General features: G+C 42.9%; 1 protein-coding gene across 2 annotated transcripts in view; it reads left to right on the top strand.

Moving 5' to 3' along the window:
• Positions 1-2,733: 2,733 nt before the first annotated feature.
• The window catches only part of LRP12 (LDL receptor related protein 12), an 83,825-nt gene continuing 75,551 nt past the window's right edge, over positions 2,734-11,007 (top strand). The window contains exon 1 of one of the 2 annotated variants that reach the window (XM_019942251.3): positions 2,734-2,867. In XM_019942251.3, the coding sequence (XP_019797810.1) occupies positions 2,789-2,867 (79 nt within the window). In that variant the 5' untranslated portion in view covers positions 2,734-2,788. The remainder of the gene's footprint in view (positions 2,868-11,007) is intronic. The other variant, XM_019942250.3, reaches the window with a different exon arrangement.

The raw sequence follows: 11,007 nt of genomic DNA, 5'->3' as shown, positions 1-11,007 counted from the left end.
GTTAAATCAGCACTCCTACTGCAATAGAACTGTTAAAGACACTGACCACTTTATATAGCTTTATAAACTTCTAAATGCTTTCTCATATATGAGTTATTTGATATATTAGCCTAAGAGTAGACATCTAGGTACTCAGCTCAATAGATTAGGTAATAAAAAGGGTAATACTGAATACCTAATCTGTGCCCTGCTGCTTACCAATGTCTGATATTCTATTAGGATTAGATTTTGTATAAATAAAATGTTCCCTTATGAAACATAAATAGCCTTGGTTGGTGAACACTGAAGCGCTCAGCTTCTAATACCTTAGAATGAATATTTATCAGGTTTTTTTCCAACAAGAAACAAAATACTTAGATTTTTGAAGGTGTTAAGATAGACACCTAGATGAACAGCTCTCAAAATTTTATCTGAGGACCCTGGGGAGGTACATGACATCCTCTCTTTGCCAATTATCAATACATATCTTTGTGAATCTGGATTTTCTTCATATACTTCAACCAACACCACATATTGTAACCGACTGGATGCAGAAGCAGATATGAGAATCCAACTGTCTTCTATTAAGCCAGACATTAAGATTTACAAAGATGAAAACAATGCCACACATTTCACTGTTTTTTTTTTGTTTTGGAAAATAGAGATAACCTGTAATGCATTTTTTTATTTTAAATAAATTTACACATATTTTAAAATTGTTTTAATTTCTAAATGATAAATATCAGTAGCTATGATTCACATAAACAAAAGCTCTTTGGAGTCCTCACCAAATTTTAAGTGTTTTTAAAGGGCCCCTGAGACCAAAAGGTTTGAGAACTCGGTAAGTCTCAGAAGACAGGTCTGGGTGGATGAGCAAGTGCAAGGGTGAGAGGGTTGTGAATACAAGAGTCAAGGGACAGAGGACAGCAATGTGCCTCTTGTCTTGGGACTGGTGTTCCTTGACTGGTACTAAAAGTGGAGAGAGGAAGATGCCGTGCAGTCTCTCTTCATTTTGTTTGTGACCTGTTCTAAACACAGTGGTCATGGCAGCGCAATTTCTGGAAACAGATCTCAAGAATCAAGCAAGTAGAATCTCAAATCCTAAAATTAGTACAGACAACTGTTGATTGTTAAATGAAGTACACTGAAGCTCCTCCTTTTTCTCCAGCGAGGGTACAAAACATTTTTGGAGCTCTCGATTTTGTTTGTTTTGCCAAATGATACAAGATTTGTTATTATTGGGCTTTGCATTGTTTGTTAATAATTTTTTCACCGTTTGTAATACCATTTCCTGGGGGAAAAATCTAAAAGGGGACAAATTGGTAGCGGATAGACGGAAAGACTAAATGTACCTTCAAAGAAATTCATCTTAAATTTTAATACTTACCTACTACGCACTAAGCATTGTGCTAGAGTACACTAGAGTAGAGAGGAAACAGCCTTGAATTTGGAATAAGAAAAATTGTTTCAAACTATTCATTTGTTACACTATCTTGGGTAATTTAACTTGTCTCGTTTTCTTATCTATAAAATATGGATAATAATATTTATCTCACAAGGTTGTTAGAGACGAAAAAGAGATAACCTGTGTCAATTGGACAGCATAGTGCATTGTAGGTCTTCCTTGAATAGCCCGGAGAGTGCATGTAAAGGTCAATGATAATCTAGTAGGGGAGATGAGACGTGTCGACAAACACTTTACAAATACAAGGCGGAAGATCTGACGTGCCAGTGTCACTACAATTGTATTTAGGAAGTGCTACGGAGAGGTAAGGGAAGGAGGAATCACACTTCTTGGGATGGAGAAAGATGTTTAGAGAAATCACGGGTCGCTGAGTGAACCCCTCTCTCACTTCCCGACCCCCGAGGTGTCTCCAGCCCCCCCGGGGGATGTCAGACCCACCTCCACGCCAGACTGGAAGTGCTCCGCACTCCAACCTTGTCCGGCTCATCGCGGGCACCTTGAGGGTGGGCGTCCAGCCCCAGCTCCCCAGCAGGCATTCCCAGCGACCAGCGGCCGGGGTCTCGGCACTAACCTGCGCCCACCCACTCCGAGCTCCGCGCGGGTTAAGTGGAGGAAGGGAGGAAGGGGTAGGGGAGAGTAACTCCCAAGTTCCCAGCCTCCGAACACCCACTCTCCTCGCTCGCGCAGCCACTCTCCGCCACCCAACACGTCCTCATACAACCCGCAGGGGCAGCCCCGAGACCGCTGACTGCAGCGAAGCGCCGAAGCCGACCCCCACTCCCCAGCCCGGGGGAACCCATCGACCCGCGTTCTCTCGCTCGCTCATCTATTGGCACTGCCTTGCTCCTCCGGCCTCTGTCACGGGGAAAGCGGCCCTGAGACTTAGAAAGTCCAGCGGAGCGCGGGGTGGGAACCAAGGCAGGCGGGTCAGGGGATTGCCGATCGCACGGATGGGCGCGGGTGCCGGCTAGCGCTGTCTGGCGGGTGGCGGCGCCGACTAGCCTATGCGGCGCGTGGCTGGAGCCGCGCGTCCGCCGCCCCCTCACCTCGTACCGGCGCTGGCTACCCCGGCTCCCGGGAGAGCCGTCCCGTGGAGGACTCTCGCGCCGCCCCGGGTGGGAGCCGGCGAGCTGCTGAGGGGGGTCCGGAGGGAGGCAGAAAGAGGGAGGGAGCGCGCGCGGGCGGCGGCGGCGACGGCGGCCCCTCCCCCTCCCGCCGCCGCGGAGAGCGCAGGGAGCAGCCGGGGGCTCGGTGGCGGCGGCGTCTGGCCCCAGCTCCTCCTCCGCCTCCGCCTCCACCTCCGCCTCCTCCATCTCCTTCTCGCTCGCTCCATCTGCCGTGGTTATGGCCCGTCGCTGGAGCACAAAAGAGTCTCCGCGGTGGAGGTCTGCGCTGGTCTTGCTTTTCTTCGCCGGGGTGTACGGTAAGTGTCCTGGACCTCGCGCCCCGCTGACTGAACAAAGCTGGGGCGACCCCGGGCCCCGAGGCCTCCAGGACAGGGGGCTCCCCGAGGAACCGGCAGAGACCCCGGCCGCCGGCGGGACAAAGACCCGGCGAGGGTTGGATGTAGCGGAGGGGGTGTCCACACACGAAGATGCTTTGGTCCATTCGTCTGTCTCCAGACCCTCGGGGTTTTGGTGGGTGTTTGGGCGTCCCGGACCCGGGGAGCCCCCTGGGAGCTAGAGGGTGGCGGATGGACTTCCCGACCTGGGCTGGAGGGCCACGGTGGCCGGCTGGTTCCTCGGGGACTCGTAGCCCCTTGAATAACACACACACACAAAGATGTAGGACTGTGGGAGAAAGAAAGGGAGGTCGCCCCCCGCCGCTGGCCGGGACCGTCCTGCCACCCCCAACCCCCCCACCCTGGGCCAGGAAGTTCACTCCTCAGTGGAATTCACACCGCACCGATCCCTCACCTTCCCCACTCCCTGGCAAAGCAGCCCGCTGTTTTCTTCCCATCCCTGCACTTCGGGGGCTCTGCTGATCCCGGGCATGCAGGATCCTGCCCCTTGCTCTGGAGCAGCACGCGGGAGAAGGCCAGAAAATAGTTTCCAGCCCCACCTCAGTCTCTCCCTCTTAGGGCGTACATGTCTGCCCTGACTCCCAGTTCGTTTGGCATTTCATCCATCATTGTCCGCTAATGTTGTCACTGTTGCTTTATTCCAGTCTGTGGGTTGTATTACATATATTCCTTTGAGGTTAAGAGATGGCTGAGGCTATGAGTAAGGACCAAGCTTTACGTAGTACACAGGGGTCAGAACAAGAGCTAAACGGAATTAATTGGAAAGAACATTCATTGCTTGAGAGACTTTGAGGTCCACTTCTGGCTTGACTGTTTTTAGTCATCAGTTTAAAACATTGTATAGTTGTTTCAGAGAACACAGTTAACCTTTACTTTTGGGAGTGGTGCTTTGATTTCTTCAGAAGAAAATAATTAGAAGTTATCATTCTTTGGTAAATTTTACTTCTGAAAAGTCTAAGTCATTTGCCACAAACACTTAATTCCACTAATGGTGGTGGGGATGAAGTTCAGTCAACATGTAATCTACGAGCAAGTATTATCTCTTTTGAAAGCATTTATCTATGGAATTGAATGTCACGGTAACTTTTAAAACCTGAGAAATTACACGAAATGAAGAATTTAATGAACTGAGATCGATATTTACTGCCAACCAAGAAATAGTAGTTTTTCTGTGTGGTTCAGAATGTATTGCTCCCTGACCTGATTAATATATTTTTATTTTTGTTTGGGAGGAGTTGGTCCACATTTGATGTGGTAATTGCCAGTGGTGTGCTTATTTGAACAGAAAACCCAGTGCATGACTTCTGATTGTTAGTTGCATCAAGTGGCTGTGATCCCTACTTGCTTGGTGACTTGTGGGTTTGGGTCTGCACCAGAGATCAATAAGCTATTATGTGTTTCTTCTAGCCTGAAGGTGGGTGTAGCTCTGCTCTAGGTTTGGTGTAATGGCCCAGGAGAGAGCAGAAAGCTAGAGGCATCTTTAATCTAGGGTGATTAAGAGTGTCCAGCTTTGTCCTCTACTATAATCAGAGTTGAGTCTTAGTGATGTGTGATCAGATTGGATAAATAAACAGGTTCTTTTAGCTCTGCTTTCATTAAGAGCTATGTCATTAGTGTTTGAACTAAAATTCTTTTTGCCTCTAGGGATAAGAGGCTGTGAACCCCCGAATTTGTCCTGGTGCATCCTTTTGTACTTGTACACAAAATGACTTTCTGGTAGATGTTTATCAGATATTTATGTTTTGGGAATTTGTGTTTAGTGAGGAATTGTTAGTAGGCAAAGACTGAAGCTCCTTTTTCCAACAGTGTGGGGTCACATTATAAAACTAGCAAGTGATTATGCTAAGGGTTGATATCTCAAGCCACACAGCAAGTTTTAAAGTATAAAGAAAACGGAGGTAGTGAGCCAGGCGGGACACTAAACTGTGAGCAGAGATTAAAGGAACCCTTCGCTCTGCATTTGGGGAAATTCTCTTTATTGTGCACTTTTTGTCCTCTTCTGTCCTGTGTGGATTTATATTAGAGAAGAAGCAGCTATAATAATAGTGTGTGTGTGGCGGGGGTGTGTGTGCTTTTATAACAATAGTGGGGTTGTTTTACTTGAATATGCAGTAGTTGTGATGAGTGGATGCGTCCTGAGAAGTACCCATCACCTGTTCTGAGCCTTTAGAAAAACTATACACTGTAATTTATGAAACTGTCCCTTATACAGCAAAATGTGTGTTTTTTTCACAGTGGCTTCAAAACTAATGAGAAACCTTTGTTAATGCAACTGAATATTCAGAGTAACCCTTAACTTAGACCCAGTGAAAAAAATGCAGGTTGATTGGCTGATATTTGGGCAGTTCCAATACCAACCCTTCACAGAGTGACTCTTTCTTATCTATTAAACTGTAATATTAAATGGCTCCAGGTTGTGCCTTGAATCTTTGAAACATTTCAAATACCTTAAAAGTAATCTTTTTATTTTGGTGCTTAGTTTCTTCACATGACCATTTTAGTGGACTGTGTGACTAATAAATGTGACTGTTTTAGTGGAATAGTATGACTGTTTTACTTCCAAGTTACTTTTCTGAATGCCAAAGCCTTATTTGAAGCTCTAGATTATGATATGGAATACAGTTAATGTTTTCTAGGAGTAGTTGTTCAAAGACCAACAATTATCTTTCAGGAGCTGCTGTAGCTTAACTGCACCGAATGTTCCTGAGAGTTAGGAGAAGGTAAAGGTTGACCTCTGCCATTGGAAGTTTGAAGGGATAAGAACAGTTAGTGGGGGCAGCTGTGACCTTGCTGGCATGTGTTAGGCCTGCTGTAAGAGGAGAAGGTGCTTCTTCATATCTCACACGGGGATATCTGGCTGTTAAAATGTGTGGAGGTTTTCCAAACCTTCTCCTCGTCAGTAGAAGCTGTTAGTCTTGCTCACCTCCCAAGCCATAATTTGATAATTATGGCAGTTCCATTGCTTTATCCTTTTCCACTCTGTTTGTCTCCCAAATCAGTGTTTTCTAATCTTTTTTATTTTTATTTATTGATTTATTTATTTTGCGGTACGCTGGCCTCTCACTGCTGTGGCCTCTCCCGTTGCGGAGCACAGGCTCCGGACGGAAGCGCAGGCTCAGCGGCCATGGCTCACGGGCCCAGCCGCTCCGCGGCATGTGGGATCTTCCCGGACCGGGGCACGAACCCGTGTCCCCTGCATCGGCAGCCGGCCTCTCAACCACTGCGTCACCAGGGAAGCCCTCAAATCTTTTTTAGAAGATTAAAATACCTAGAATACATTTTATATTACTCCCAGTATACAGAACAAAACAAAATTCATGAAATAATCGTTGCTGGTACTACCTGTGATGTACTCTGATATTTTTTAACCTATTTCACCTCCCTTCTCTCCTGCTTCCTTTCTTCGTGTACTGGTTTGGACTCAATAAAGTAATTTTGGACCCACTTATAGAATACAGTTGTTAGTTTGTAAAAGCACTGCCCTAGATGAAGCCTTAAAATGTAATTTTAAATGTTTGTTGTATTTGTATATCATTTTACAGCAGCCTTGAAGAGTTGTAGGTGGTAAAGTCTTCGGTTACTTGCTGCTAGAGCTTTTGGGAGCAGTAAGAACTCTCCCTGACATGTACTGACTGAACTTATGACAAAAATGTATCTTTAAAGTGGTTTTCAGCTTATTATAGTCAAAAATTCTTTCTGTACACACTGCTGTTCTAGATGTTGTGGAAGCATAGCGTGTTCTTTTTACTCTTGCGTCTTATGTCTAATGAGTGAGTCTTTCTCTGTGAATTTTATGGAACTTTCAGCAGGATTTTATAAATTTCCAGTTTAAGGATAGGCTAGAAGTTCCAATTTTAGAAAGGTTGTAGAAATAACTAGAACATGAGAAAAAAAATCTAAACCAGATTCCAATTACTTCTAAAAAAGTCAGCCTTGATTACATAAAATATGTTGAGTAAAACTGAATTAATTGCTTAATATAAACCCTTCCTTGGGTTTAGAATCTAAATTATATCCATATCGTAGGGAGAATATAAAGGCATGCAGCACATTCCACAAAATTCTAGGCGGTTACCAGGCAGAAAGTATTAAATGACCACTCTCAGAGGGGTACCTGTGTTCCAGGGAGAATGTGGAGGAGATCTGAATGATGTATGGTAAATGATTTAGAACGTTCCTAGAAAGTATAATCTCTGAAGAAAACATAAAAATGATGTCAGGCTGAAAAGTGAGCAGCAGTTTAAAAAAATGTTTGGGAAAAAAGGACTTAATTTTTGTGGTTAGAAAATTTAAAGCTTATCAAGAAATTAAGGCAACAATGAGAACTTTTTGTTTTTCTGATGTGAGGCGTTTTTGTATTTGGAGGGTTTTTGTTGTGTTTTTTTTACATCTTATCAATGAAATTACAGTTTAAAGAATGAAAGGTAAAAAGGAGGTAAATACCTTTAATATAGGTGAGATGTATGTAGATTTAAGCAAATAGAAAATGTTTTATTTCAGAATTTCAGAATGAGTACTAATCCTGTTCCTGCTACAGGTCTTTATAGGTAAATGAAGGTTGTTCTAAACTTAGGAATTGAGGTTGAATTAATGATTTCTAATTTCTCAGGTTATCTTTCCCTCCCATTTCTTGGTTTCTCTTCATTTTCTCCTCACTCCACCCTGTCCTTTGTGGGAGGGGTGAGTAAGATGTATACTACTTATTCTCCATTTTCTAAGGTGTAGGATTGGATTAGATCCTACAAATACAAGTTACCAATTTGTCTGTTCAGATGCATGTCATTAGTCCTTTTAAGTAGATGCAACAGTAGATGTGTATATAGATAGATAGGTCTGTCTGCCTGTCTATCTATCTCTAGTTTCAATATGAAATTAGCTTAGGGAATTCTGTCTAAACTATAGAAGGAAGGGAAGGAAACTAACATTTACTCAATTAAGTTCAGATACTGTGGTTGGTCTTCATTCATAGTCTGTTAATATTCATTAGGTCTTATTTAGAAATCCTACAAGGTATTTATTCCTTTTTTTATGGAAGAGAAAAATTGAAGCTCAGAGAAGTTGTCACTTATCTAAGATCAAAGCACTAGGAAGTAGTACAGCCAGGACCACAACCTAATCCTGTCTCTCTCTTCACTCTTCCATTCATTTAGCAAATATTTGTCGAGCGCTTGCTTACGTCTGGCACTATATAAGGCACGACAGCCTGGTGGAGGTGGTTTCTGCCCTCGTGAAACTTCCAGTCTAGTGAATAACTTGTAGTAAGTGCTTTAACAAAAAACAAACAGGAGACAGCAAAGTGAATACCAGGCACAGAGTAGTTAGAGGAAGCCTTCCTTGTAGAGGAGAATGAAAGACCTGAAGGACAGCTAACCATGTTATGACTGGGATAAGAGAGCCTTGCACATGGGAGCAACATGTGAAAGACCCAGAATTAGGAAAAAGCTGATGTGGAAGAGCTGGTGTGTTGCAGGTAAACAAATAAAATCAGTAGTAGCCGGAGCACAGTGGTCGTAAGAGTGACAAGGTGAGGCTAGAATCTTAGGCAGGGACTCAGGGCTTTGGAAACTATGATAAAGAGTTTGGGTTTAAGTGTAATTGTTGACACAGTTTAAATGCTGTAGTGTGATCTTTGTTTTGAAACAGTCGCTTTTGCCCCTGTGTGGATTGTTGAGAAGTAGGCAAGAGCAGAGGTGGGATGATAGGTTTCGGCTGTAATGCAGGTGAGAGACACTGAGGTGGCAGCAGTGGAGGTGGAAAGAAGAGTATGGATTGCCCCTTTGATAGGGAAGGAAGGGGTGCTTCCTCTCTCGTCACAAGAGGTTAAGGAGGAAAATATTAGTTCAAGTGGACTTAGGTCTGTAGGTTTTGTAGTAGGATGATGGAGAATTCTCAAAGTGATATGAGATCATCAGGTGAGAGTGAAGTAAAGGGCTGAGAGGTTGCGGGTGATTTCTGTTTTCATAATTCAGTAAATCAGTTTAGACCCTTAGGAAGTTAAGTTTCTGTTTATTTTAATCTAGAAAAGAGAAGGTTAAGAATACTCAGTTCAAGAAGGGATATTGTGTGTGAATAGTTGTATAGCATATGACACTAAGGAGTGGGGATTTAAGTTACAAGGGGGGAGGCTTAAGAAGGGTTCTGTGGAGAACTCAGTTCTAAGGACTGTTCATTTTTGTGGATGAAATAAGTACAGAACAAAACTTTCTACAGTGTTTTAAGAGTATTTAAGGCAAAAAGGAAAGGGTGGAATAAAAGTTAGATTTCAAGGACTTTTTGCCCAAGTTAAATGCTTTCTACTAAGTGATCAATTAAAGATTGCTCTATGTCTTAGAAGAGTCAAGAATGCATTGGCGGGGTTTCCCTGGTGGCGCAGTGGTTGAGGGTCCGCCTGCCGATGCAGGGGATACGGGTTCGTGCCCCGGTCTGGGAGGATCCCACATGCCGCGGAGCGGCTGGGCCCGTGAGCCATGGCTGCTGGGCCTGCGCGTCCGGAGCCTGTGCTCTGCAACGGGAGAGGCCACAGCAGTGAGAGGCCCGCGTACCGCAAAAAAAAAAAAAAAAAAAAAGAATGCATTGGCAGATTAGAGAACTTCAAACATTTTTGGAAAAATAAAGTGACCTTTTACCTTTCTTCCCTGGATTGAATAGTTTATTTACAGAATATATAACTTTAGAAGGTCCCAAAACTTCAAAGTAAATGAAGCCAACTGAACAGTTTTCTAGTTCTCTCAAATACTTTATAACTCACTGCCCTGCCCTGCTAGTATCAGTTTGGTGAAGAAGTGAAATCGTTTTACATTCATGTTTTTACCATTGAATGAGAGTAACTTCATACTTACCTTTAATTCACTTGAATTTCAGTTTTTAGAGATGGGATTTGGTGTTAATCTTTTCATATCGAGGTTAAATGGAGCACAGTGGGATGTGTCGTAGTTGGAATTTACCGTTCAGATGTAATTATCTGACTTAATTTCATTGATTGTTAAAGTATCTTATAGGTTTGAATAAGTTGGAGAAGACATGAATCTTTTATCTGGCATATTCTGAAATAGAATTCAGTTTCTTGGAATTATTATTGCCTGTTCTAGTGATACTAAAATCTTTTACCAAGAGTTAGAATACAGAACTCCTTTACAAAAAGATGCTTTTCTTAAATCCTCAAAATAACTCTGAGGTAGGTATTATTAGAAGAAACTGAAGCTTTGAGAGTAGTGATTTTGCCTAAGGTTTGCATCTCTCTGCTGCTGTTCTCTTCATGTAAAGGCTCGTTAGTTTTTAATTTGTGTTATTGTAACAGCCCCAACTTGACTCTAGTCCTTATTCACTCACATCACACAGAGGAGCAGCAGAGTGACTCTTCTAAAGTGAGGATATGATTATGTAACTTTCTTGCTTAAAACCAATAGTTCCCTATTCTTAAAATAGAAGCATCACTAGGCCCTTCACGATGTAGCTAGTTTTTCCCTTTCTTGTCTCTTGTCACTCCCTCCACCATGCCCTTCTCCTCCACCGTGTTTGTGCCATACTGAACACGTTTCTCTTGTCTCCTGGCCTTTGCACACACTGTTCTCCCTGCCTGGTTTTACCTTCCTCCACCACTTTCTTCACTAGGCTAACTCCTGCCATCCTTCAGCTTTCCTTTACATATTACCTCCTTTGGGAAGTCTTTTCTGGTTCTTCAAAACTAGGTGCCTGTCTCCTAAGCATCTCAGACTGTTCTTAGTATGCACACTTGGTATTTTCCTGTTTTACCTCTCTATATTCCCCCGGGAGCATCGCTGCCTACCAGATACATATTGTGAGCCTCAAATGTAAGTCATATACATAGTTTTAAATTTTGTAGTAGCCGAATTAAAAATTTTAAAAAAGCAGGTGAGATTAATGTTAGTAATGTATTTAACCTGATATATCTAAGATATTATCATTTTGACATGTAACCAATACAAAATTATTAATGAAATATTCTGCATTATGTTTTTCATACTAAGTCTTCAAAATCCAGTGTAAATTTTTTTTTTTTTTTTTTTTTTTTTTTTGGCTG

The sequence above is a fragment of the Tursiops truncatus genome, chromosome 17, assembly GCF_011762595.2.
Source record: "Tursiops truncatus isolate mTurTru1 chromosome 17, mTurTru1.mat.Y, whole genome shotgun sequence".
Classification (NCBI taxonomy): domain Eukaryota; kingdom Metazoa; phylum Chordata; class Mammalia; order Artiodactyla; family Delphinidae; genus Tursiops; species Tursiops truncatus.
This window is presented reverse-complemented; position numbering and strand designations above follow the sequence as displayed.